We start from the raw sequence: 27,805 nt of genomic DNA, 5'->3' as shown, positions 1-27,805 counted from the left end.
CAGCGCTGGTCCCAGTACCGACTCCAGTTTAGAGACAAGTAGTTGCAAATGCTTCAGCTAATAGAGTGGAATTTAGTGGAAATACTGGTGTAAGTTTTTTTTAAAAAGAAAAAAATGATTTGCTGTTTGAATCAGTTTTGAAAAATTTGCAAGAGTAGACTTTGAATGGAGACTGATATTTGGTACAGATCACCTTCCTTTAAAGACAGTCTGTAGATGCTGTGCTTGGATATGCTGCCTGTTGTTGTGTCCCCCTACATTTTAGGACTAGATTCTAGGACTAGGTGAGGTGAGAAAGACATCTGACTGAATTGTGGATTTGCTGTTTGAATCAGTTTTGAAAAATTTGCAAGAGTAGACTTTGAATGGAGACTGATATTTGGTACAGATCACCTTCCTTTAAAGACAGTCTGTAGATGCTGTGCTTGGATATGCTGCCTGTTGTTGTGTCCCCCTACATTTTAGGACTAGATTCTAGGACTAGGTGAGGTGAGAAAGACATCTGACTGAATTGTGCTTTGTTGTACTTGGCTAGTGAGGATACTTCAAAGCCTTTGCCTTCATCAGGAACGAAGGGAGTAAATCGAGATCAGCTGCTTGCTGAAGGGGCTAAGAAATGAAGCTTCTGAATAGCTTCTGACCTATGAACATTAACATTCACTGAGTTACAACCTTAGTTTTAGAATTTAGGCATGTGCTTCAGTATGTTTTAAGATTATACTATTAAGGGGAATGTCTAACTTGTACTTTATTACAGTTGTAATAGATTTCCAAATATTAGTGTTAAATCTGACGTCTGCAGAACTTCAAAATAAAATCACATTTTTTTCTGTGTTTAAGAAAGTTCTGTGTTTCTGGCATTCTGTTAAAAAAAAAAAGTATGCTGCTAGTTTGTTGTGATCATAAAACATTTCTGTTCTAAAGATTTTTAACTTTTTGAAGACTGAACAGAATGTAAGTCATGAAAATTCAGAATTATTTCTTTCATAACCAGCTAAGAAGTGCTCAAATTCTGTTTTTTAGAATTATTGACACTGCTCATGGCTATAATTCAAGTTGCGAAGACAAGGGGTGCATTCATTTGGGTGTAGGCAGATAAATTACTATGACAGCAGTGGGCTATTTCTCCAGAGATGTATAGGTCCCATTATTTGTAACATGAGAATTATTCATGTTTATGTAGCGCTGATAATTCATCATTTGGGAAGGAAAAGTGTGGCAGTACTTTAAGGGGGGGTGGAGTGAAGGTGGTTCGTAGGTGGTGATAGAGAAGCCAAGTGTAGATTGCTATATGCAATGGACTTCCAATTTTCAGCAACGTTGAAAAGTCCTACAAGACAGCATCTTGGTACACTCCTGATCCACAGGTGTAGAATATTTATCTCCTCGTGCAGAAAAACAGCTTGTTCAATAATACCTTAAATACGTGCAAGTGTTGCCTTAGCACACATAAGTAGTACTAAAAGCAATAGGAAGATAACACTTATTTAGGCCATAGTTCTACTTGTGCCATAAATTTTTGAGGTTGGTCAGACTGTGTGTTGTTACTCTTTAGTGCTTGTCTGATTTTGTCTCTGGGGGTTTTTTAATCACAAAATTTGGGAAAGTGCAAAGATTGTGTTAGGAAGGGCAGAGCTCAGCTACAGTCAAGACTTGCATGTGATGTCGTGGGCATTAAGAAGAGCATCTACGACTCCATTAGTAATCAAAGGCTGGATGAAGCTGAATGAGTGGGACCGGTGACTTAGTGACAGCAGATAGGGCTGAGATCACCTCTGTTCTTCCCCTTGCTCTTCACAGCGAGGTCTCTCAGGATGGTGTGCTTAGAGAAAGATGAGGATTGGACTCAGGGATTACTTTAGAGAATTCTTCTCATACAAGTCTGTGGGACCACATGGGCTGCTTTTCCAAGGGTGCCGAGAGTCCTTGGAAGGCCGTTCTCTAGTGTCTGTGAAAGGTCATGGAGATAGATTACAGGAGGTACTTGAGGATGGGAGAAATGCTGCAGCCATATTTAGAAAAGGGTAAAAAGAACTAAGGGAGAAATGACTTTTTTTGCATGTGGTGTGGAATGTAGTTAAAGAGTAGGTAGAGTAAGGCAGGATATTGAGGGTCAGGCTTTAGTAGTATTCATGACTTACTTTATGAATGTGAAGTCAGATTTGACAGATCCAAACTGAACATAATAAAAATGTGCATATTTTAATTACCTCTATAAGAGCAACTGCATTAATTTTGTGTTCACTCTTGTTAAGGTCTTGGATCCAGAACAAAATCACAGTTTCACCGATCACTACTTAAATGTAGCCTTTGATCTGTCCCAAGTCCTTTTTATAGCTACAGCCAACACTACAGCCACGATCCCACCTGCTCTGCTGGACAGAATGGAGATTATTCAAGTCCCAGGTAATGCTACAGTGTTTTCCCTGAAGTGGTTACTCCTTAAACAACATTGGGGTGTTTTTCCTGAAATGAGCAGCAGTTCCTTAAGGTAAGACTGCCAGGAATCTAGACTAAAAGAGACTAGCCAGGATGCCTCCATTATGGCCTCTGTCATGGGAATGAAATTTAGCATGGCACTTAAGAAAATTCAGTTCCAGCTATTTGGAGATACATTGATACATTCTGTAACAATGCTTTCACTAATTGATGTGTTAGTATTCTAACTGGCTGTTGGCTGATATATCTTTTAAAGATTCCAATGAAGAAAGAGATCTTTGAAACAGTAAAATTCCATTCTTCTTGTTCACATGAAGTTATGAGTAATCACATTGTATCATACCAACAGCCTTTTAAATTATAGCTTTTTTTTTTTTTTTTTGTTGAATACAGTCAATTACAATTACAGATGGTAAGAAGTGTAATTATACTGTAGTGTATAAGCAAAGAAATTAGTAAATATATGCTCTTTCTTTTGAAGGGTACACACAAGAAGAAAAAATTGAAATTGCACATAGACACTTGATTCCTAAACAGCTTGAGCAACATGGCTTGACTCCACAGCAAATACAGATTCCACAAGTAACCACTTTGGACATAATTACCCGGTAAGTCTGTTACTAGTTTAAGTAACTACTTTTTCTGTAACCAGTAAATCAAGTGATAACAAAATATTTCTTAAGATCTGTTGTCCTTAATAGCTTCGGAAGTTCAGCGATAGGTAATTTATGGAATTGTTCTTTTCCTGAGCTCTGTCTGTCTCTGCTGTCTAAACCAAATCATCCTTCCTTCCCTGGAGATTTGTTTGATCTGGTTCTCAAGGTGTGACTCACGGTCAGTTGTGTTGACACAACCGGCGAGGCACTGGAAGCTGGTATTTCTGCAGTGTTCAGTGTGTGAAGCCATGGTCTTGGCAGCAGACAGTCTGTATTTTAAAGAATGAAGCTTTACTTCTGTCATCTTCATAGAAAGAATGGAAATTACCATTTTGTTTCTTGGGACTTGATGGGCCATATTAGTCTAAAATTTGGAATTAGGTTACAAAAATCAAGTGTGCTTTTTTAAATAGCTTGTGTTAATTAGAACTACTTTTTGTTGGATGTGAGAGCAAAGATACTGATCAGAACATCTTTTGGATTTGAAATTACTTCATTTCCAATGGAAAAAGGGTATCAGTATTCAATAAATGGAATGATTTTGTGACCAGAACAGCATTTTGACATTTAGTAAGTGTTAACTGCCTAGTGTTTCTTTTTAATTCACAGACTAAAAGGAAATATTCTTTTAGAGTCAGTTCCTCAACTTTCAGTGAGCTATATTTTGAGTTTTTAAATAGTTCTTCATTTTGATTTTTATGCATCTGCAAAGGGCTCAGTGCTATTGGAGCATGTTTAGCATTTCACTAGTGCTGACACCAGGTGTTAGTCCTGTTGTCTTCCTACTCAGTAGTTTGTCTTTCTTTACAGTTACATCAGCAAACCTCCACTACTTTGCTAAAAGCACATGCCATTTTTTTCTTGTTTATTAGCATAGCCCATGGTCTCACTGCCCTTCGCATTCATTTCTTTGTAGGTACACTAGAGAGGCAGGAGTCCGCTCTCTGGATCGGAAGCTAGGGGCTATTTGCAGAGCAGTGGCAGTGAAAGTGGCCGAAGGACAGCACAAAGAAACAAAGCCAGATCGCCCCGAAGTGGGTGAAGGAGAAGGTGCGTATCTTCCGCATGTTGTATTAAAAGGGAAACTTCTAATGTAGTTGCTAGGAAGCTGATTTATCAACCTTATCTCCTTTATATGCTTCTTCAATGGCTCTGTTTTTAAAAGCTTTGCAGATAGAGCAACAGTCTCGTTATGCATAGTTCAGGTAGTGCTGAATTACGGCCTGGGACATAAGGAGAGTAATTTCAGCCTGTCAGGTTGGTAACTGAGAAGTACAGTGGATCTGTTTCATATCTTAGGTATCCTATTAAGATTTGGGTATGTTTTAGGCTTTTTTGCACAAATCTCTTGCTTTTTTTTCTTTATTAAAAGTTGAAGCCTGGCTTTAGTTATTGAATTCAAAGGGATTCTGTAACTGTGCTGTGTATGCTCTACAGAGCTCAATTTGGTTGTTTTGTTGTACTCTAAATTAAATGTCTGCTTGAAGAGCTTTAAAATTTTAGAAAGGTTTAGGGGCTCTCTTTCTGTGCCTTTAAGACTGCACTTATTCTGAGTCTGTTGGAGCTTGGGTAACGTGTCAACTTCAGCAAATCTGTTCATGTCTCCCACCTATACAGACAATAGTGATTTGTCATTCCCAGTCAACAGACTGAACATAAAATTCTCAAACAGCAAAAATACTCAGGTAACTGCTTCACTAGGAGGGGTAGACCTCTTTCTACTCTTGCAGTGGAATGGGGGGAGGAGAAGTCAGGCCTATAGTCCATGTGCAACATGGAACTGATGACTGCTCCCTGTTTCATCCCCAAATTAATGTTCTCTTCAATAAAAATGAAGTTGAGTATCCATACCGTGTTTGGTGAAGCATACCATGCAGAGCATAGGCAGTTTATTCAAGGATCTTCACTGCACACAGCAGTTTTCTGTTGAAGGTTTTAGAGTGCTCATTGCAGCACTTGATGTCTGCAGGAGCTCAAGGTAGATGAGAATGTGAAAGGACAGAGTCTGAACTTCTGAAATGTGCATGGGCCTTGTCTCAATAAAATCTAGCAATCAGGATGTAGGGTGTGTGTTTGGTTTTTTAAAGATAGTCTGTCAGAGAACAACCGTGTGCCAAAGGATGCTGGAAACCAAGAACTGCAGAATGCCTGCTTGCTTTTGCTCCAGAAATGTTCACAAACTTAAAATACTAAACAGACCCCTGTTGGTTTGATGTCGTGAAGGATTCCACAGCTAAGCTGATGTGGAAAAAACCTCTAAGTTTTGACATGTGTGCAGCTAGCTGGGCTGGTTTAGAGGAGGACAAATAAGGACACTAATTATCTGTTCCCTTTGAAATAAGGCAGCTTTCAAGTCTGAATAGTTCCTTCCCCCCACCCCCTTTCAGAGAGTAAAATCTGGGAGAGGAAATATAACTGAACTTTGTACAAACAGTGATGTTCATTAGAAGAGTATATGGAGAAGAGTTTTACCCACAGTAAAAACTTCTGTAATTTGTCTCTGGAAATCTGCTTATTGACAGTCTTTCCCCTTTACCTTGCCTTTTTTTCCCTAACTCAGTATTTCCCTTCTGAACACTAAATCTTCTTTTACCTGGTTGCGTTTTCTAAGATCATCATAATGCCTGTGGAAACTGTAATATCAGAAGATTGAATTGGTCTACAAATCAGTGTTTGCTTAATTGGATTCAGCTCAGTTTTCTCTGAATGTTTGGCTTTAAGAAAGTGAACCCTCTCAGTAGCAGTGGCTGTGCATGCATGGATCTCCGGGCAGTTGAAACTGTCCCATCTACATTAAAAGGAAGAGCTTTTAGGACATATTTATTAATGCATTCCATTTTTATTGTGTGCCTCTTGTCTACCTTCTCTCCTTTGTGCTGGGCTTTTCTGAAGTCAAACACTGACTTTGTTGGTATTTCTGTGATGCCTAAACTTGCTCTTGAACCAGACCGCAGACCCTTTAGGCCGTGGTGGCCAGGCCTGCCAGCATCCAGCACGACCAGATGCCTTTGCTTTGGTCATTTTTTTGGTAATGTTCTTGACATGTCACATTTTAAAAATATTGCTTTGCGCTTGAAGGGTACCTGTGTCTAAAATGTGTTTAAAAGGTCAAATGTGATTGCTGAATAAAGGAAGTGTCATTCTGCTCTTCAAGCCTTCTGATAAAACAAGTAGGTTCAGAGCACAACTCCTGATACTGTAAGAAGAAATGTTTTACTATTAAAGCGAAGAACAAAAAGGAACTGTATTAGACCTTTCAATCCAGTGAGAGAGGTATTTACAGTGTTAAAATTAGCACTGTACTTGCAACTTAGGTATTTACACTGTTAAAATCATACACTGTTAAATAAGTACTGAACTTGCAGCTTGCCAAAGCTGAGTGAAAATAGCCAGCTAGGTGCTTCAAAAGAGGGCAAAATGCTAACTTTTTTGGTTGGCACACAATTTGGAGTAGGCCCAGAGGAAATGAGCTGTGAAGAGTTGCCTTTGTGCTTCTGGAATCCAAAGGTTTGGTGAGACAAACCTGTGCGAATAAAAGGGAGTCCAGTGGACAGGTGGCTGTATAGATTAGCCACAAAGAGGTATAGAATGGGGCAGTCTGCAGAATGTGGGGTTTTTGGTGCTAATAATGTGCTTATGCCTTGCTGTATTTTTAGCAGAATATGTCACTTGTTGGGAGTTCTTGAAAGTAGGCTAGTCATTTTTAAAAATATTTTTGTTCAATTTTCATTCAGTCTGTTGGAAACAACCAAGTATTTAAAATAAAACTCGGAAATATCCCCAAATACTTGCAAGTTGATGCCAATACTGGGATTTGTAGCCTAATTTTATTTCTTTGGATTTTTTTTTCCTGTTGATTAGGAGAGGTTTGTACAGTTGTGCATAGTGATGATGAATTTTTGTTTCATATAATAAATGACTCTGGAAGAATAGTTAATCAAGCTAATAGTTTCATTTAGAATCATCTCTCTATTTTTCTTTTTTCTTTATCTGTATAAAGAGACCTATAATTCAGTTTTGCTTTACGCTTTTGTCAGTTACTGCTGTGGGATTGCGACTTCCCACTTAGTGCATTCATATGGCCAGAGCTGGGAAGATGCGAGACAAGCTACAGGCTTGTCGTTAGACTGTAGCTAGCCAAAGCATGATTTGCATATGATTCCAAGCAGATCAGAGTAGGAACGTGCTGCCTGCTGTGTTTCTTCAGCCAAGTGCCTTCTAGCTTGTGGGTGTGTAAGAAAGGGTGAAAGACATTAGGTGGTAAAACCACAGAATGTCCATCTTTATATTGATTGAATCAGATTATTTACTGCAAGTGGAGCATCTGTTTTCAAGGCTTTGTAAACATCCGGCTTTTGACACCGTTTGATAGGTTTCCTCCACTTCCAGAGCCTACTACCGTGGCAGAACTGATGGTAGGACACGTGTTGTCAGGCTGCGGTGAGCACTTTCCCAAATGCATGACTGAAATGCCCTGGCAGCTTTGTCCTGCCTTCCCCGCTCCTTTGACTCCGGAGCCTCACCATCACGTTGGCAAGTGGAGGAGTGTTAGTCAGCATCAGTTATTGAATTTGTCCAGTGAACTTCTGCAAAAGCCAACGGAATCGTTTTTCAGACCTCTCCAGGGAGTCATCCTTGTGTACAGTAACACCGGCTGGTGTTTTACTGCAACACTATCTAAGATTTATGAGACACTCATCTAGTCTTTGACACCAGAAGAAATTCTAGGAGTCACAAAAATATGTGAAACTCTCCTTCCTATTTTAGTGCAACTGCCTGGAGAATACAGTGCAGCAGCTGTGCACTAAGGCATGGAGTGCAGCTGACCCCCGGCGTGAGAAATGATTTGTCTAATTCTGACATGAGAGAGGGCTTAGGAAAGGTAATAATTAATATCTAAAAGTGATTAATTGAGGGGGCCATCTATGTTGAAACCAAGGCTTTGGTAAGGCTTAATTTCCATAACCCAGTAATACAGTACAGTTTGTTCTGCTCCTTGTGGGTGAAACAACAGTTGGATTTGAGTTTAAATGCAAGTTTGACTGAAGTGCTCAACGTGAACTGACACACGTAGTCTTTACACCCCCCCTCACCTTGGGCGTGATGCGCTTCACTCACAAAACATTTGTGTCCTTGGCTGGGGGGTGTTGCTTGTTTATGGTATGTACGAGGGCCTTAATGCAGCGGGGCCGACATCACTGCCCTTGCAAAAAGTGACCTGTTCTAGCCACAGCTCGGCACTTTCAGCAGCACAGGATCTCCCGTAGCACTGGGAAGGGAGTTTATGGAATCTGATCAGCATAAATCCCGCGGTGGTGTGTCTGTAGGCACTCAAGTTGGAGCTCAGCTGTGCCGGTGTTAGTATGCTTGTCAGCTCTGCAGGCTGTCATACGTGCTTCTTTCTAAAAATTGCTTGGAATGTCTTTTCTAGTTTAGACCAGAGAGGCATACATGTTATAGAAAAATTGGGTGTATATACAAACTATTTTTTTTCCTGTGTTATTTTATCTAAATACTCCTGCAGGAAAACCTCCGTTTCAAGTGCTTCAAATACATGTTGATACTCTACATCAATATTGGGGCAATGTAATTATTTTGTGAAAAGAGAAACATTCTGATCCTGTGGGGAAAAATGCACATAGCATTAAATTTATGAGTAAATGTTAGTAGGATTGGGGGCCTAGGAAGGAGCTCTTTTCCAAAAGAAAACCTTTTGGAAGTAACACTGCCCAAATATGTAGTGCCTAAGATTTAAGTTGGACAACGGGAAGTTGCTTTTAAGATGCAGTTTCATGTTCTCTCTGGCTTTGAATGTGGACTGTTGTCAACAAGGGCAACCCCATCCTTTCCTACCTCCGTGTAGTTTTGTGGGGTCAGTTAGTCTGGAGGGGCAGAAGGAATTGTGGGTCTGTCTGCAGGGTGCTGAAGCATCTGCTCGTACATCAGCTGAGGAAAAAGAACGAGCCATTTTCCCTTTAACTGCCCACGAACCTGAAACCTTTTCTTTCCTGCTCTTGTACTTTCTTACAGCTCTCCATAGCAATTCAGCAAATCGCAATGTGCTATGTTAAAAGCTGGGTTAAAATTTTAGGTTTCCTGTATTCTTCTATCTTGGCCAGTAAGTATGGCTAGAAATCTTCTGAGTTTAAGACTTAAGTATTACTAGTGCTTAATTTAAATATCTTTGATGAGGAGCTGAGAAACTGCTGCATGTTGAGGAAGTGTTAGGCTCTTCTATTCACTCTTTTCTGTTATATTTCTAGAAGAAAGTGGCAGCCTTAGCTTCTTAAATATTTCTTTGTGCCATGGAATTCCTGTTTAGATTAAAACCTGAATTATATATAGTAGTTCATTGCCATTATGTTTTCTTCGGAGTCCCTTTTCTTACAGATCCACTATTTACGTGCAAGGTTTTGTTGTGGAAACTTGCAAAGGCAGATTCCTGTGGAACATAGTTGTGATCTTGGCTGAGTAGCTGCAGATTCTGCTCTGAACATTTTACAAACATAATCTCCTTTTTTCAGCTGGTTGGTTGGTTTGGAAATTTTTGTTGTTTTGGGGGTGGGCGTTGGGGTTTTTTTGTATTTTTAGTTTTTCCAGTTTTTGAATGTTAATACCACCTCAGCCCCACATTACTTATTATTTGTTCAAGCAGTAATGTAGGGGTAGATGGGCAGGTGGCTCCTCAGTACAGGATGGAGCTCTGTTAAGGGCACTTCTTGCACTTTTTACCTTATTTCTCCAACTTAATGCAGAATGATTAAGCTATTGTCCTAACCAAAAGTTCTGTTTCTGGAAATTTGAATGTAACTGTCTTGTTTTAGATAAATGTGTCACTTAACTTGTACTATGGCTTATGGTTAGTCCTCTGGGATAGGCAGGGAACACGTCTTTGTCATCATGAATGGAAATCTTACTTGTGTCTGTCGAATTTTCATAGTCAGCGCTTCTATAAAGGTGCCAAAAGATGATGTTGTTTTCCTTTAAAGAAAAAGTTAGTGTTTGTAATTACATTTTGGAACATCACTATATGCTTTTATAGAAAATTATCTAATGTCAGGATTTAGGTTAATATTTTTAGGAAACATCTGGAGTTTGTTATTGTTACGGAATATAAAATGGATTATGCTAATTAGGTTGTATAAACTCAAAGAAAAAGCTTCTGATTCTTTTAACAGGGCAGGCCTCAAAAATTACCTACCAATTTGTTTACCCACGGCCTGCCTCCTTCAGCTGTATGCATAGAACTGGGTGAAATAAAAGCAAGCCGAATGGAAAATTTGTTAGGTGGTAAAACCATGGTGTGGAACAAAAGCTGTTGCTTTTAAACTCACTTTTGTTTGTCACATCAAATCACTTGGGTTTTGAAGATCCATAGGGTTGCAATTGCAGTCTGAGTTGTAAGAACAGCGTGCAGCGTTGTGTTTCATAGACATGCTAGTATTTATGTATTTGAATTTCCTGTGTACAGAAACAGTAGGTCAACAAAAATATGGAGACATGCTGGAACAACAGGAGGGCCACCTGACGAGGGTGGTGCTTACAGGGAAGGACTGGGATTTATGCACGGAGCATGAGTTGTACAGTGGAAAGATCAGTGGCTGTTGGGTAATAACTATTGGATTGGAGTCCCAAATGAAAGCTGAGTTAGTGCTATTATGGTAATAGTGATGTAGAATGTTTTCCTAGTTCCTGAGAATTGCCCTGCAACAAAATCAACTGTAAAAAGGCCTTTGTATATCAGGATTAATGAAAGGATGGTTTGTCTCCTGTGAAAGGTGACATTCTCTCTTCATCCAGTACTTTTACAGCACAGAACATCTCATAATATTAAACAGCTTAGATCCGTGATTTGTGTTTTCCTGTAATTGTTTAGACTTTTGGATTTTCAATTATTGTGCATGCACTGATACGCAGAGTGAGACAGTTTCTTCACTGAAAGTAAAAAAGAATTCAAAGAAAGGAAACAACAGCGATAGTTTCCCAAAATACGGTGCGGAAGTCTGGCAGCTCAGTGTACGTTCCTGTGTGATACAGGCTCCCGGGTGAAGTCTGTCTAAGGCTGGTGTACGTGGGGTGGGACGAAAGATCTTCACTACATATGTGTGTACGGTGCTTTTCTGAATGGCAGCCCCAGGGCAGGGAGGCACTGCCATCAGACTGCCACAGAGCCTTGGAAACATCTGCATGGTTCTTTTTCATTTCTCTGAGAGCTATTTCAGTAAAATATTGCTTAGGGCTGTTGAAAATGACAATAAGCCTTTTGCACCTGGATCAAATTCTGTGGGGAAATGACTCCCTGCTTCCATTCTCTTTCTGTGTGCAGCCACTTCAGTAAATGTGCAGTGTAGGCCTAGCGTAGCCTGGTTTAAAACAATTTGGAGGCTTTGATATTTATATGGTCCCCCTTCCAGTTCACTTTTGTATAGAACACACATGTGGAGAGAAGACAGGAATGCTAAGGAAATGGTTGTGTAGATAAGAAATGCACTCTAAACGGCAGAAGGAAAGAGCACATTTCTGATATAAAGCAATAACTATTGCTTTAACTGTGTGGTCCCCTCTTGATGATGCTCGAGTATGTTGCATTCAAAAGTGTCAGGCTGATTGGGTTTTATAGCCCTTCCCGAAGAGTGCATCACACCTGGAGGCATTTCTGAAAATGCCTAATAATTTGATCGTTGAGGGATTTTTTTGCCACTAGTGGTTATTGGTCGGGACCCCTTAGAAATTTTCTTACCCAACAAAGAAAAGAGCAGAGCCCTGTGTAAGTATATTACGAGACAAACCCATAGATGAAGTTGCACTGAAACTGAGGTTTTCCCACTGAGCAAGGACTGTGCGGACTGTGTGCCGACCTGGCCGTAGCACGGTCGAGGATGTCAGATTATGGATCGAGCAGCCTGACCTAGTGGAGGCTGTCCCTGCCTGTGGCACAGTTGTAAACATACATGGAACAGGAGTTGCTAAGCTTTCAGGATTTCCAGGTTCAGCTCCAAGTTCTGTATTACACTACACTGAAGGTGATCATCTCCTACAAACACTGGTGTTATGCACAAATCTGATGAACAGCGCAGAGACCCAAATGAACTTGCTGTGGTTTGTTAATTGGCCTGGTTTAAAATGCTTTTAAGCAAGTGAGTTGCATCTCTGCCAGTGCTCTAGATTTAATGTTACCTTTGCTGACCTGCTAGAACATGTTTAGGCATAATAATTAAATTTGATGCCATATTATCTTTGACAAGGTTTTTGTGGAAGATGATTTAAGCACGCTTTTGTGAACTTTTTGAGCATTCCTTTGAATTGTTTATTTTTCTCTGTCGTGATTGTTTTCATTTCTGTGTCAAGAAAGATGCTACAAATCCTAAATTGCATCTTCTTCCCTCAGATTGCAGAGAGCATGTCACAGAAGACGCAAAACCAGAATCCATCAGTGACACGGCTGACCTGGCTCTGCCACCTGAAATGCCGATTTTAATTGATTTCCATGCTTTAAAAGATATCCTGGGGCCACCCATGTATGAAATGGAGGTAATGTCCTCGTCTGCTTCCGCTTGACTGCTGTTTGTGTCTGGTTTGACTAGTTGTCTGTTTTATAGCTACTGAGTTTATACAGTATCAACTTTCTAAAAAATGTATTAGTGACAGGACTCCGTTTCTCTGTGTCCCACCAAGCGGTTTTTCACCTACAGAAGTTCTTGTTTTCTTGTAATTCAGGGTGCATAAATAACACAAAGGCATGACTTTCTGTTAGCAAGGATGCCTGCAGCGGTGCTGGTGTTTTTTCAGTTGATAACAACTTTGCTGTTGTTTGGGGGATGTTTGGTGGTCTTGGGAAAGGGGCCAAAAGTAGAACCCAGGAATCCTGTCTCTGAGGCAGCTGTGTTAAGGACTGTCCCACATTGTTCCTTAAAGCCAGTCAGCATTTTTGAGCGTTAGAACTACTTCAGTTTGCAGTGCTCAGACATGCTTTAGATAATGTGACTCTTGGCTATTAAAAATGTGTTGTTATCAGTCACCTCCAGCTTCCTAGTACCTGCTCTGTTCCTCAGTAGGCATATTCCAGACTTCCCTCCCCCCAGTCTGTATTTTGCTGCGTTCTATGAAAATGCATCAGTTTACAGCAGTCTGTTAGTTTGGGATTCTCTTTTCCTCCTTTACATAGCAGTTATTCTCTACTTTGCATCAGGTCCAGGTGAACTGACCGAGTGTGAGCAGCATACGTCACACTGGGACAGGAAACCAGTTGCTGATGGAATGCTAAATTTTACTGTCTTTATCGTGAAGATCAGTTAACCAGTAAGTTATGGAGAAAACAGAAATGAAGGGAAAACTTCCTGAAGAGACTAAATTCAAACTTTTAAGAAGTTTCCTGTGATAACTGTTTTCTCCTTGATGAGAGAACCAGACTCCAGTGAGATTTGGAGGATAGAAAGGGGACAAGATCTGCAAGGCAAGCAGGAGGAAATGCATGATTGCTGAGGCATGAGACAGTTGTTAGGCGTGAACTGAGGCTTTCAGTGAAGAGACAGAAATGAGGAAACAAGTTGGAAGACAACAGCTTACAGGTTACAATAAAGTAATTTGCTCCCTTGGGTCAGCTTTGTCAGCTGTCCAGGCTGTGTCCCCTCCCAGCCTCTTGTGGAGGAGCAGCCGGGAACACAGGGGCAGTATCAGAAACTGAAAGAAGTCCTTGAGTTGACATAAACATTGCTTGGCAACAGCTGAAAACATCAGTGTGTTATCAACCTTCTTCTCAGCACAAATCCAACACACAGGCTCAGATTAGCTACTGTGAGGAAAATTAACTCTATCGCAACTAAAAGCAGCACATTGCTCTTCTTTATTGTAAGCAACTTAGGTTCTTTCCTTTCACCCCTCGGAAGCTGCTATGCCCATTAAAAAAAATCCCACAGGACAATTTTAAGGTCAAGTTAATGAAGAAGTTAGTGTGGATATGCTTCATTTTGATTTAGAATGACTGGCCACCAGACCATTTGCAGTACTCCAGTGGATGTTTTCACTAGCCTATCTTTTCCTCACTACCTGACTTTTAGAAACAATTACTGAAAAATAGAAGGTGGGTGTTTTTCCAGCGAAATCGCAATGAAAATTCAGATAGAATGTTAAGTATGTTACATACTTCAGACGTCTGGTGTTCCGGGCTAAAGCGCTGCAGGATTGTTTGTGGGTTTTAGTGCTTGAATTGCAGGTGCACATAAAGCCATTGGAGCAAATGGAACTTAATACTCAAGCCAGTACTCCGATTTCTGCAGACACTGTTTATTAGTTTCATAAAGGTGCTAAAAATAAACTGAATTTTGTAAATTTGTACAAAAGTTCTCGTCACTTGGAACTGTATTCCGAGTTCCCAGTGAAGGGTAGAATTAATTCCAATAAATACGAACTTACACTTTTCAAAAATCAGGTTGTGGGCCAAGAAATACGCTAATAGGAGACTTTCCTCAGATGTTCTCTCTACTTTTGAACTTCTTCTGGAGTTGATTATTCATTTAAATTTGGTAGCATGGCTGTGTTGGCAAGTAATTTCTCCAGTTTCGTCCTTTTTCTACAGGAGTAAGTAGTGCAAGTAAAATTTTTGAAGTGTGGTTCTTGAGTCCAGATAGATGAATACGTGCGTGCTGGACTGGGGGTTTTTGCATGAGCAGTTGCCCTGAGCATGCAGACAGGTGCTTCGTAGGTTTGCTGCCCGGTGTAAGCTGAAATAAGAGCGACTGAAGCTTTTGACCCATGTGTTGAAGGTTTTTTCAACATTTCCGTATTCAGCAGGCAAACTGAGTAGTGCATAAGTAGAACTAGAGAGGAATCCACACAGCATCAGTTCCCTGAGCAGCTCAGGATTTATTTTCATGTGCTATTTGCTGTATTTATTAATGAGTAAATATTTTTCCATACACACTTGATGATTTTTTTCAATGTAAACTGCTTGGATAGCCACCTAACTCCTGTTCTAATGTACTTTCCCAACTAACCTGTAATTCCTTGGAATTTTCTCAAGTACCCCTGAGAGTCTTCAGATGAAGAGTGCAGCCCCTGTCTCAGTGAAAGGCATTTCAGATAGGCTGCTGGGGTGGTTTCTGGGCTCAGAGTCTGCAGTGTGTCTCTCCTTTCTGTATCTAGCCTTTAAAGCTTCACCTTTGACCCGCATTTTGCCGTTTATAATTAGTTGAAATAAAGATACAGGGGAGGCAGCCACTGTGTCAGTACTGGGATGACCCTGAGCAAGTAGAACTGAAAACAGGACATGAGTTAATTGATCTGTTGGCCCTCAGGGAGCACCTGAAACTGGGTGGTTCATCTTTCGCCTCTTCAGTGCATTGCTGGTGTCCTCTCTGCCGAGGTCTCCCAGCGGAGAGGCGTGACAGAATCCTCAGCTCATACCTGTGGGATTAACTCATTTATCAGTTAGAGAGGGTGGGGAGGCACTGGGACAGGTTGCCCAGAGAAGCTGTGGATGCCCCATCCCTGGAAGTGTCCAAGGCCAGGCTGGATGAGGCTTTGAGCAACCTGGTCTAGTGGAAGGTGTCCCTGCCCATGGCAGGGGGGTTGGAACTGGATGGCCTTTAAGGTCCCTTCCAACCCAAACCATTCTATGATTCTATGATCACAAATAAATAATGTTGTGTGTCACCCTATGGGACAAACGTTGGAACAAGTGACATCGTCAGGCTTTGGAAGAATAATCTTGACAGCGGTTTAAGGTGTAAAAGATGTAATGAAATGTTTTGGCACAGCACGCTCATGGCAGAAGGGGTTTATATATAATGTACCCAGTGTTTAGAATGAAGTACTTTTCTTTTGACTTGGATTTTAACTTTTTTTCCTTCTGGTCAGTTAAGAAAACACGATTGGCACCACAGGGAGGCCCATCAGTTAGTCTGTATTCACATCGTGTGAGTGAGGTTGAAATGGCAGAAGCTCTGGGTCAGGGAAATTCCCTGTTCCAGTCAGTGAAAGAGCAGGTGCCACGAGAGAACAGCTCTGCTTCGTGGGACACCCACGGTCCTAATTAAGGGACAAATCAGGTTATCGCTAAGAAGCAGAACCTGTGCAACCCTGCACAGGTATGTTCAGTGTAACAGGGCGTACTCTGTGTTGTGTGTTGGGGGGCGGTGTGTGTGTGCTTAGGGACTTTCAGAGGTCCGTTCTGAAGACAGTTACCAGAGCTGCCAGGGCCTTTCCTGAGCATGCGCCCGGCAGCGCGCGTCAGTTAACGTGCTCAGCCAATCAGTCACTGTCATAAAATGCAGCGAGGGGATACAGAAACCGAGGTTAACAGAAACGAAAATGCTTGATGAGATGATGTATTGTGATACTGTAGATGTGAAACAGTCTATTATGTGCAACTTTCTTCAACACCAGAAAAGGAAACAGCCACTCTAGCTGAGTTATGCAGGTAACTGCGCACAGAGGGATGGGTAAGCGCTCAGTCAGGACTGACTCGATGCTTGAAGTCCTTTGAAGTGAAGAGAGATTCTTCACTTTTTGGGGAGGGGAAGGAACTTGTGGAACTTTTTGGGGAAGGGAAGGTTTCAAGAATGATACACGCGGATGTTTGCCGTTGCCTTAAGCAAAGTTCTGTACTTAATGCATACCTAGAAGGCAGAATTACGGCTGCATTGGAAACAAAAATAAGGGGCATCAGGCACTAAGTCTTAACTGTCGTGCTTTAAGGGGTACGGTTGCTTTGAGGCAACTCTCAGATGTGTTTGCAGTAGTTAGGACGGCTTCCTACACAGTCTCCTGTGTTACCTCCTCCAGGTGTCTGAACGCTTAAGTCAGCCGGGAGTAGCCATAGGCTTGGCCTGGACCCCCTTAGGCGGCGAGATCATGTTTGTGGAAGCGAGTCGCATGGACGGAGAGGGCCAGCTGACGTTGACCGGCCAGCTCGGAGACGTCATGAAGGAGTCGGCGCATCTTGCCATTAGCTGGTTGCGCAGCAACGCGAAGAGATACCAGCTCACCAACGGTAGGTTGGGGAAACGACGGCGCGTAGCCGTGCTGCGTCGTAGGGGTCGCGTGCGCCATCGCCCTCTTCCCACGGGGATCCACACAAAGGAAGCGTTGATGCTGCACGGAGGTCGTGTGTCCTAAAGCTTGGTGTGGCTCAGTGATTCAGCAGACTGTACCGTTGCTGAGTAACAGCGAAGTTCCTTGTTCTCACTGAGGAGATGCAGTGAGTGTCGCCGTAACAGAGAGGGTTTCCCGGCAGTCAGGGCTACGCTGAGGACGAGACCCATCCTGGAGTTCCTTTTCGTGGTTCTTGTCCCGGTTTCTGCCACGCTGGCAGCCTGGCAGACAGGTCAGTGTGGGCAGAACGTGAGTTGTCGCCATAGATTTTCCCTCCCTGCCACAGCCTGGATGGCTGCGGGCCCCCTCCGTGCCAGGATGCTTCTCCGTGCTTGTGCCAGGCGCTGCCTCTAACTCATTTTTACCTTCCAGCTTTCCAGCAGTACTTTCCTCGTATGGATAGAGGTGCACAGTCTGTAGTTTTCCCTTAAATTAAGAGAGTTTCTGTTAAAAGTAGGGGTTTGTAGTCTAAGTTTTAATGTTTTGAGAACTGGTTTTGTGAGGCTGCTGAGGAACTGCAGTGCAACAGGCCTTCAGCCAGGAAGCTTGTAACCCTCTTGTTTGTTGTCGGAACCTCCCAAGGGTTCTGGCAGTGGGATTTTGAGTTGGATCGTCTGCTGAATACTCAAATAATTGTCCCGTATCTGTCATTATTTGTGGAGGTTTGGATCGTTAGGCAGCTGAATTGCATCAGCGTACGAAGCGCCGCTGGCGTCAGCTCTACGCGCGCTTCCCTCCCTGGCTTACACCGCTACGTCCTACGGGCTGAGTGAGGGGAAAAGATGGACACGAGACTGACTTTGTCACTCTGCTTCGTGCTGGGCTTCCGTGGGGTGCTGATTGCCTGCAACGTTCTCTGAAAATCGACATTTATGGCTTGGGACATAAAACCCCTAAAAAAATTCCATGTTGGAATTTCTTGGTTTCTCCATTAATCCCGACATTCACAAATGCTGGGCTCCTCGGGGAACTTGGTACAGTTTTGTCTGGGAATCTGGCTGTGGGAAAGCGTGGCCTTTTCTGGTTGGTTGGTTTTTCTAAGGCCTCTGCAGCCTCGTGTTGTTTTTTCAGCCTCCCGTTGAAAACCAGGGCTGGGGCGTGTAGTGCCTGCTGGGCTCTCAGGGTAGAGACCGGGAACAAAACGGGGTTAGATTTTTCACATGCAAACCATTCTTTTGGGTTTTGTTGTTTGGTTTTTTTTTTCCTTTAGCTTCTGGAAGTTTTGATCTCCTTGACAACACTGACATCCATCTGCACTTCCCAGCTGGAGCTGTCACAAAAGATGGACCATCTGCTGGTGTTACCATAGTAACCTGTCTTGCCTCACTCTTCAGCGGGCGGCTGGTGTGTTCGGATGTCGCCATGACAGGAGAAATCACGCTCCGAGGCCTTGTTCTCCCAGTAAGCATCGCGGGAGGGGAGAGTGAGGTCGTACGAACCCTCCGCAGTCTGCGCGTACGGTCTGCTTACAGCCGGGCACACGCGGGCGGGCTCCTTCCGTAGCAGCATTCCGGCTGCGCGGGTGCCCTCGTACGAGACGGATGGAAGCCGTGCTGCTGCTGTCAGGGAAAGAAAGCCCTGTAAAACCCCTGTTCAGAAAGGAAACGTAGAAATCAGAACGCTGGGGATGGCTCACACTAGGTGGGGCAGTCCCTGAGCACGCTTCCTCAGGCTGTAACTGCGGAACTGTCCCCAGGCTCTTTGGAAAGGTGTTTCTTAGGGCTCTTACAGCAACGGCGCAGAGGGGCGGTTCCAGAGTACCCTCTGTGTGTTCTTAGGCGCCGCACGCACCCTTCCTTGCGCACACTCCGGCTGAAGGGCGTTGCCGTGGGGCTTGGCAGAGCACCCGGGGCCAAGGGGAGTGTTCCAACAGTTGTTGTTTAGGCGGAAGTGCTGAAGCAGATGTGGGAGTCAGCGGCTCCTACCAATGACGGCCGAGAGGAGGACGGCGTCGGAAGGGAGCGGTTTGTTTCGTGCAGCAGCGTACACCAGGGATAACGGTGCGGTCGCAGGCCCCGACCTGTGGCACAGTGTTCTGCTGGCTGTCAGACAGCCAAGATTGGACAAGGCTCTAGTGGAAAACAACCCCCCCGGTCAGCTCTGATCCAGTGCAGGCTGCCTTAGCTTCCCCCGTCACTGGCCTTTATGGCACCAGTGCCCAGAGTTGCCGGTTGCTTAAGGTGGGTGCAAACCTTGAGTATCTGTAAGCGCTGACCCAGGCTGTTAGCAGCGACTGCAGCGGTACGAGCATGCCCGAGGCTGCGTCCGCTGCCTGAAAGGGAGCGCTGCGGTCGGCACGCCGCGCTGTCCGGACGGCCACAAGGACTCGGGCTTCGCTACCACCTTGGTCTATAGCAGCCGAAATGCAGCCCCGTGCGCTGCGGTACGAGGCGCTCCCTGCCTTGACAGCATCGTAAAACTACGAGTCCCTTCCTAAGGTGGTCTTGACGTGGGTTAGCAGAGTTCAGGGGGAAGAAGCACCAGCAGCGACGAGCAGAAACGCCAGCGTAAACCCCTCCCTCCGTCTCACCGCGGGGTTTCTGCGCCCAAAGCCACCTTTGCTGGTTTGGAGTGTGGTTCGCCTTCCCCTGCATGTTCTGCTGCACGCCCCCCGCTCCTTACCCTGTGCCATCGCATCCTTCCCCCTGCCCCCCGTACTGCCTTTATCTGGGAAATACCTCCTGGGGGCAGGACTTCTTCCTTAAGAAATACCTGGCAAGTACTGACCTGCCCCCTCCAGATACTCTTGCACCTCTCGGTCACTTCTGCCACGTGTTTGTTGCTGGCTGGTGCAGAAAGGGTGCTGCAGCACAGTAACGCGTTTCCCTCGCTAAGCCTACGAGCTAAAACTAGTGCTGTGCTTTTAGCTGCTTTCCTAAACGGTCGGGGGAGGGAGAACCTGCCGCGGAGACGTAACTCCTGCTGGGATTTGTTAAACCCCACGACGCCAAGGCAGTAATTCCTAGTTTACACCTATTGCTTCCTGCTAGGTTGGGGGGATTAAAGACAAAGTCCTGGCAGCACACCGAGCTGGGCTGAAGAGAGTGATCATCCCTCAACGAAACGAAAAGGACCTGGAAGAAATTGCGGCGCACGTGCGGCAGGATCTGACCTTCGTTCGGGCGAGCTGTCTCGATGAAGTTCTCAACGCGGCTTTTGACGGAGGGTTTGCAGCTAAGCCCAGAGTCGAGCGCTTGAACAGCAAACTTTAGGCAGACGAGCTGAGGTTGCTGCTCTGTCACCTCTCAGATCAGTGACGACCAGCTCGGTACGTATCATGGGTGAGCAAGTTGATTGTTTAAATGGGGGTGTAAATGCAATCAAAATAAAAATATTACTGCAGCAGCCAACAACCCGAACCACGTTTTTATGGGCGTTTGCTGCTCTTTACCATCAGCAGCAAAGGATCTTGAAACGCTCAAGTCCTGAGCTCATCTGGCACAAACGTAGGGAGCTGGTGACGTCTCGCAAGAGGAGACACCCGCAGCCAGGGAGCAGCAGCCGGTTCCGCGAGCTGCGTTCAGGGAACGTGGCCCTGCAGGGGAGTCTGAGAGGTGGGGCTGTTGCCTAAGAGCAGATGGCTGTAGCGCAGGAGTGTACTTCCTTGGGAAACAACATTCAGTATGCTAAGGAGCAGTAGCGGCACAGGAAAAGTAAGGTTTTTGAAATCTAAAGAACATGCTTACGGGGTCTGAGGAGAAGTGGTACGCCCCGAATGAGGTCAGCTCTGGTCTGTAGCACGGTCAGTGCACACGTCTCAAACCTGAGTGGAGGAAACGGCTCAGGAAGAATGGAACCGCACCAATTCCCGTGTAGGAGGGGAGAGAACACGCCAAGGTGCGTGTGTGCACCCTTGGACTTACGCAGCAGGGGCAGGTGGACCGTACGGACCGCTTCATGGGAAGGCCTGGTAACACTCTGTGGGGACAAAGCACGTGTCCTTCGTTCTCACCCCGCACAAACCAACTGGATGCTGGGTCACCTGCGTTCGGAGTTCAGCCTGTAAGAGTTAAATCCGTTTAAACAAGGCTGAGAGAATACTGGAGCACTGAATCCCATCAGGTACTGCTTCCTGTGAAGAACTGAAGGTTTCGGGGAGTCTGACAGTATCCCATCCCAGCTGAGTGCTTTGCCCCTCATCTCCCCTGCAGGTTAGCGGGATCTGTCTCATTTCTACCCCCGAGTTGCATGGTTTTACGCGAGGGTCGCTCCCAAGGGAACAGCCTGTATGCTGCGTTCGCTTCTTCCAAAACACTCGGCGTGCCTACGGCACGGCTGTTGTATCCGTGACAAATGCCTGTGCCAGCAGCAGCCTCTGTGTCACAGGCAGCAGTTTGGTTTCCTTTCCTTTCCCTCGACAGAAAGCGGATTGCGCTGGACATACCGGCCCTGGCAGCAGCACATTCAGTGGGTAGTCCTACACCTGGTGTACAAGAGATCTTGCAGCACTTTGACGGAGTAGTTACCTAACGCGGGGATAAAACCCCTTTTAAAACTTCTCCTCTTCGTCATCCGCTAACTGAGGCCCCAGGGTGCGAGGTGACAAACGGGCTCCTTCCTGCCTTGGAAGTACTCCAGCACAAGTGCGGAGAAACCGGGCAGCACCGGGTACGATGCCCAACGCGCTGCTGGGCCTTTAGTCAACACCAGCAGGAGAAAACCAACCCCCCGAAACCTGACGTGGCTCCCACGACAGTCCCGCGCCAGCGAGAAGAGACGCGCGTGGAATTCCCGTGCCCTCTGCACGTGAACAAATGCTCCTTTTGAACCCAAGTGCTGTGAAAAACGGTTTACACAGCAGTTTCCCTACGGGAGAACAGGGAGTCGCTCCCAAGTCACGCAGCGGGTTTCTGTCTGCCGCACCACTCCAGACTTGGCCGCAGGGACTTCACCTGAAAGGTGGGGGCTTGATGCCACCCTGCAGGTCTGAACAGGCCTGTGCTCACAGCTTGTTCCCACCTGCAGAGCTTGGGGGACTCTGCTGAGATTTCTTTTAAACACAACCTAAGCATTACCCATCGTACGAAACACCTCGGTGCCTCCCTCTGCTGCCACTGAGCGCTGTCCGGAACCACCCGTGCAGCGGCGAGCCGCGACAGTACAGAGCTTTTCAAGTCATTCCAGAACCCAAGGGGTGATTCTGCTTCACGCTGCCAGACAGATGGGCCAGATCCTACCGGTCTCCCTCGGAACGTACCTGCAGTGCTCATGGAAGGTAAGGCTTTTTGGTAACCCGTCCCGCCGGCACAACGGCCGCTTCCCGTGCAGCAGCCTTGAGCAGGAGCTGGGTACTCCACCGGCCTAGGCAGCAACGCGGCCCACTTCTGCTTCCCCTTAAAGCACTGCCACCAACAAAAACTAGCAAGAAAGGTCAAAACAGAATCCAAATATTAATATCCACACTTGTCAAATATCTTCCTTCTAAGGCTTTTTTTAGGGGCCATGAAAACCCATGGAGGTGGCACCCGTGGGAGATCATCCGCATTCCACTTGGCGTCGGAGACAACCCCGAGCACTGGTTCCCAGGGCAGCCGAGCAAAACCGTGCTTTCCGAAATGAGGAGCTAATGGGAAGACAAGGCCAGGCTTCAATACAGCGTTTATTGTAGATAAGGTAGCAAACGGTACAGATCGCTCGGGTGTTTTCTCTTGTCAAAGCCAACAGTCGACTTGACTTACCAGATCCTCTGACCCTTTAGAGGAAATTCAGGCTTCTAATACTTTCAGGGATCTGGGCCCAGGTACAGTTAGTTTAATGGTTCCGTCTCCTGATGGGACACCTCATACAGCTACTTGGTAACACCCAACGGAGTGTTCCTGCTCACGCTGCAGGAAGTCAGCACAGAGCCGTCACGCTGCAGCATCCGTCATCTGCGAGACGTGAAAAGCCGTCCGACCGTACCGCTTCGCTTCTCAGGCTGATAAACGCCAGTTTTGAAGTCCCCTGCGGCAGCACAGTCTGGATCGTCAGCCCCGTCCAGCCCGAAGCAAGTCGCTGCACCATTCCCTGTTGGGCACACAGCACCAGCGGGGCCGTTCCAAGTACAGGCAGCAGCGTCGCACGCTCACATGGCCCTGCTGCTATCGCCAGTCTCGGGCTGCGGCAGCATCCTACAGGGTCTTAGCCCGCTTGTCCTCCAGAACCGGAGCCGAGAAGCAGCCAGCGGCGGCGGGGAAGGCGGCCAAGCCGGCGAGATGGCGACGCAGGGCGTTCCTCTCAAAGCACGGGAATGTTGAGCAGAGGTTCTGCCGCGGGCCAGGAGACAGAGCTGAGGCAAGCGGACAGGCTGAGCTGGGTGACGCTAAGTACCGAACTTAGAAGGCTGCAGGCGAGGAGTTGGAGGCCCGTACGGAAAACAATCCTGGATCGCAGGGTTTCTGAAGCGTCTGCCTACCGTCACAGAGTACACCTAAGTGACATCTCTGCACGCTTCCAGCGGCCTACACACCGCGTTTTGAGGTGAGACTTTGCATTTTCACTACACGAAGCCAACTATTCCTGTCGGATCGTATCAGTCCAATCTGATGGATCTTACGTTCCTTACCTGTAGGACTACTTACCCCTTCACGCACCAAACCAGAACAAGAACTGCTTTAAGGGTCAGCTCCCGGTAAGAAGGGTAAGGCAGCCGATGAACTGTACTTCAGCACGTTACAACCGCAGCCACCAGCCAGCCTGCCTCTCCGACAGGTGCCCGCTCCTGCCGCGCTGGGCAGAGATGGCTTCCAGGAGCTTGGGATGGAAGAGCTTTGCCCCTTACTTGCTTTTCTACCTCTATGCCTACGTGCTGTAGCACAACCACCGCACGCATTCACGGCTAAACTGCTGACGTACAGGCGCTCTGCAGCAAGCCCTGCATCCTTCCCCAGCCGTGGGGGGTGGCACCTGGAAGAGAGCGTTTGCATTCTATCTACGGTGTCGGCAGGAGGACACACGGAAATCGGTTCCGGGCAGGTACCGAAGTAACAACCAACAGGCGAGAAACTGGGCATCAACGTGTCAAACTTTGAGCTAAAGCAAAAAGCCAAAGTTGGATTTTTTTTAATTTGCCAGGTATTCTTTTAATGACAAATAGAAAAGACTGAAAACATCTCATTCTGACTGCCTCTGGAAAAACCCCAAACGCTCTGTTTCTATAATTACAAATACTGTGTAAGACAATACCTTCTTTGTACTGCAAAACCAACACATACAAGGATGCCAGCAAGTGCCTAAGCAGCTCCCGATCTGAACCGGTTTTTTGTTGTTTTTTTTTTTTAAATTTGGAAAATTCTTAATAATGCTCGTTTTTGTCAGAAGATAACTCAAAGTACAACAACATCTAGACCTGTTTTTAAAGGAGCTTTCTTTCCTGGTACATCTTTGAACATAATTGCTCCTCTCGAGTTCAGCACATTCACAAAATAGCTCAATTAAGAACAGTATCACCAATGAATTGACTACTGGAAAGAGACAAATTTACCAAACATACAGAAATAGAAGTTTTACCATAGCAATTATGCATATATCAAAAGATGACACCTGCAATTAATTTTAAAAAGATACAAAAAAAGAGAAAAACCTGAATTACAGAAAAGAAAGTCATATTTATTTAATGAAAAACTAGAAGTTAATAAAAATTAGCAAATACACAAAAAATATACACAAACAGCAGCAATACTATGTAGTGACTTACAAAGGGGGGGGCGGGGGGGAGGAGGGGAAGCAGCGGCCAGCGACCAGGCCGCTCAACATGGCTTGTCAGTCAAAGGGGGAGGAAAAAACCCAACACAAAAACACGAAACAGTATCCTTTTCAACAGTACAATCAATCTACAAACAAGGTTTTCGAATTATTTTACAACATTTCCTGTAGAATCAATTCTTAATACAAAAGATGCCCATTTTGGGTGTATATATATTTTCAGTGGTTTACTGTTGACTTATTTTAAATATATTAGTGTTACTACATGCAACTGCTTCCTGTGATTTAACAGCCTTTCCTTTTATTTACCTTCATACGTGTCTGCCCTCCGCCTAGCAAAGAGTGTGTCTGACAGTCACAGGTGGTTACCCTACTTTCTGCTAAAGTAAATGCAACGCTTTTAAACACTGGCCCGAAGAGGTTCGATTGCCATTTCAACACATGGATATAGTTACGTTGATGCCTAAATTGCCATTTTCTGCAAAGAGCTGTGCAATGCTGGTGTCAAAGACTAGACAGTCACTATTCATAATGGCTGTTGCAATTCCCTCATGAATAGATCGAGGAGTTGCTTCCCAAGTCAGTCGCCGCCTATGACCATTTAACTCGAGTCGGTACGCAAAGTTTTCTGCTTGCTTGCGTGTTCCTATCAGCTGTACAATCGCAAAGAACTGCTGGTGACCATCATACTTTTCCTGTTTCTCCAATACTAACATGAAATGAAAGCCAAAACAAGACTGCATCATAACCCAGTCAACAGCACCAGGAAGATTAATGTCTGTAGCAAGGAACACTATATCTTCTCCCTGAAGTGTTGTAATGGACTTATGTTGATGCATCAGGTGTGGCATCACAGCATCCAGAGAGCCTTGCCATTTGCATGAAGCACCGGGACAGGGACAGGAGTAAGGCCTAAACTCACACAGCTCCTCATGGTCTGCTTTTTCTGTATGTGGCAAAGTTATCTCACATCCGGAAGAGGCATATTTACATGGGAATAGTACAGAATTGGCAACTTTCTCCATCGCCAGGTTACGAATGGAGCCCAGCGGGCCTCGGCAAGTTGGACAGCACGTAAGTTTGGGGCGACAGTTGCTACAAACCAGGTGGCCACTCTGACACTGAAGAATCGGTGGCAGCACATAGTCAAAACACACAGGACACTCAAAGAGACTAGCCAAGTCATTATTGGAAGCTGTCGTGCCAGTCAGCGCAGGCACCCTCTGCGACGGCGTACACTTTGAAGTACCCGTAGGTAGTGCTGTGGCAGTCTGACGGCTCATTTCTGTAACAGAAGAGAGAGAAACAGTGAGTATCCAAACACATGGCGTTTCCCTCCGCATACAGTATTTCTGGCTTTACGAAGAAGCCTCTAAAGAAAAAAGGATACAGACAAAAGCGACAAAACCACGTCATGCAGGCGGTGCACACGTCACGTGTGGAGTATCACGTGAGCCACCCACATTACAGACACCTGCAGGACATGGAGATGTCACAAGTGAAGCTCTGCTAACAACTCTGACGTGGAATTTACCCAGTGGAAGACAAGTAAAGATACGCTAAACACCGAACTGAAATCCCAAGGAAGGCTGTTGCTCTGCCTGGGTTTCTTAAATACGCATTCACCACGTGCTCCACTCACATCACTCGCACGTAACAACAAGGAGGACACGTTCTGAAGGTAAGTTGTTGCTGTGGATTTAGTGAGACATGAAACTACCCATTTTTAATGAAATGCCAAACTTGACCAAATATGACCTCCTCGGTAATCATGCTTCCTGCAGTTTTTTGCTTTTAACTGAGGATGCGCAGCAAGGAAAACCACAGCTGAGCGTACAACACCGCGTTGTTTCCCCCCACAGGGCAGTGGCTGTTCATTTTCGTTACCAAGCCCCATAGCTTGCAAATTGCATCCATGGCTCCAGCTTCCTGAATTAAGCTGTTTGCACAGATGCCAGGAAAGCAAAGCAAAGCAATTATTTGATCAAATTTCCCAAATAAGAACTTTAAAATACTAAATTTGAGAATCAATTTTAATGTAGGCGTGCTCAAACGCTCCCAGTAACGCGAAGGGGCACTGCTGATGGCGTTTTACATTCAGTGGAGCTTACGCTGAGGTTCTGTTCCTTCAGACGTCCCCAGACAGAAGCCAACAGCTGCCCCACCAAACAGCTCGCTCAGGCGTGCAACAGACGCGGTACAAGTACCCTGGTGCGTACCACCCTCCCTCCGGCTGCCACGCTGGGTCCTGTGGCCCCTAACCCCCCTCCTTGTGCAGAAGGAGTTACTACTGCTACCAGAAAAAACAAACACTCCCTTTGTTACCTTCACGGGTTAAGGAAAGTAAAGTAAAACGCTATCCCAAACTGGCTTCCGGTACAGAGTAAAATTCTTGAGCACCTTAAGTGCCTCTCCGCAAGTACACCAGCTCTCCATCCGTCACGTACGCTAAAGCTCTCAAAATAAGCCTCATCTTTATCTCCGTGCTGTTTGACATGGGAATATTAGGCAACAGGCAAGCTTCCCGTATTTAGCACCATTTCACCCGCAAACTTACTCACACTTGGGCTAGACCCCTCCAAGCAGCGCACACTGCATGCTGCTGCAAGACCAGGGCACAAAGAGAGGGAACTGAGCGATCCCAACAGGCAAAACAGCCTGTCCCGGGACATTCAGACAGCAAGCCCTGACAGTTTCAAATTCTTCAACAGAAGCACCTCTCCGCGGGTCAGAGCTAGAGAAACACGAGTGCCTGCGGTTTAGCGTTCGGTCACTGATTCCCTGAGCCTCACGGGCCCAGGAACAGCATCACCTCACCCTCCAGAGTCTCTTCCTTCCCTCGGGCTTGCTGGACCAGCCGTGTCCAGTTCCCACGTTGGGAAACACCCATACAGTGCCGTTCGGTGCCAGGCCGTAACTGATGCTGTAGAGACGGG

General features: G+C 45.4%; 2 protein-coding genes across 2 annotated transcripts; one reads left to right on the top strand and one right to left on the bottom strand.

The window, feature by feature from the left end:
- The first annotated feature begins 2,248 nt into the window (after positions 1-2,248).
- Positions 2,249-20,601, top strand: LOC104511201 (lon protease homolog 2, peroxisomal-like). The gene is made up of 7 exons (XM_010153704.1): positions 2,249-2,406; positions 2,921-3,047; positions 4,012-4,145; positions 12,484-12,626; positions 16,878-17,085; positions 18,397-18,587; positions 20,177-20,601. The coding sequence occupies exons 1-7, from the start codon at positions 2,385-2,387 to the stop codon at positions 20,396-20,398; spliced, it is 1,047 nt and encodes a 348-aa protein (XP_010152006.1). The 5' UTR covers positions 2,249-2,384; the 3' UTR covers positions 20,399-20,601.
- Positions 20,602-24,755: 4,154 nt separating this feature from the next.
- SIAH1 (siah E3 ubiquitin protein ligase 1) lies at positions 24,756-26,153 on the bottom strand. Its single transcript, XM_010153703.1, has one exon. It carries the CDS (start codon positions 26,150-26,152, stop codon positions 25,304-25,306), a length of 849 nt encoding a protein of 282 aa, XP_010152005.1. The 5' UTR covers position 26,153; the 3' UTR covers positions 24,756-25,303.
- Between the last annotated feature and the right edge of the window lie 1,652 nt (positions 26,154-27,805).

This window comes from Eurypyga helias, unplaced genomic scaffold (assembly GCF_000690775.1).
Source record: "Eurypyga helias isolate BGI_N326 unplaced genomic scaffold, ASM69077v1 scaffold34386, whole genome shotgun sequence".
Classification (NCBI taxonomy): Eukaryota; Metazoa; Chordata; class Aves; order Eurypygiformes; family Eurypygidae; genus Eurypyga; species Eurypyga helias.
The sequence above is the reverse complement of the archived record's forward strand: the minus strand, read 5'-3'. Positions and strand labels throughout refer to the sequence as shown.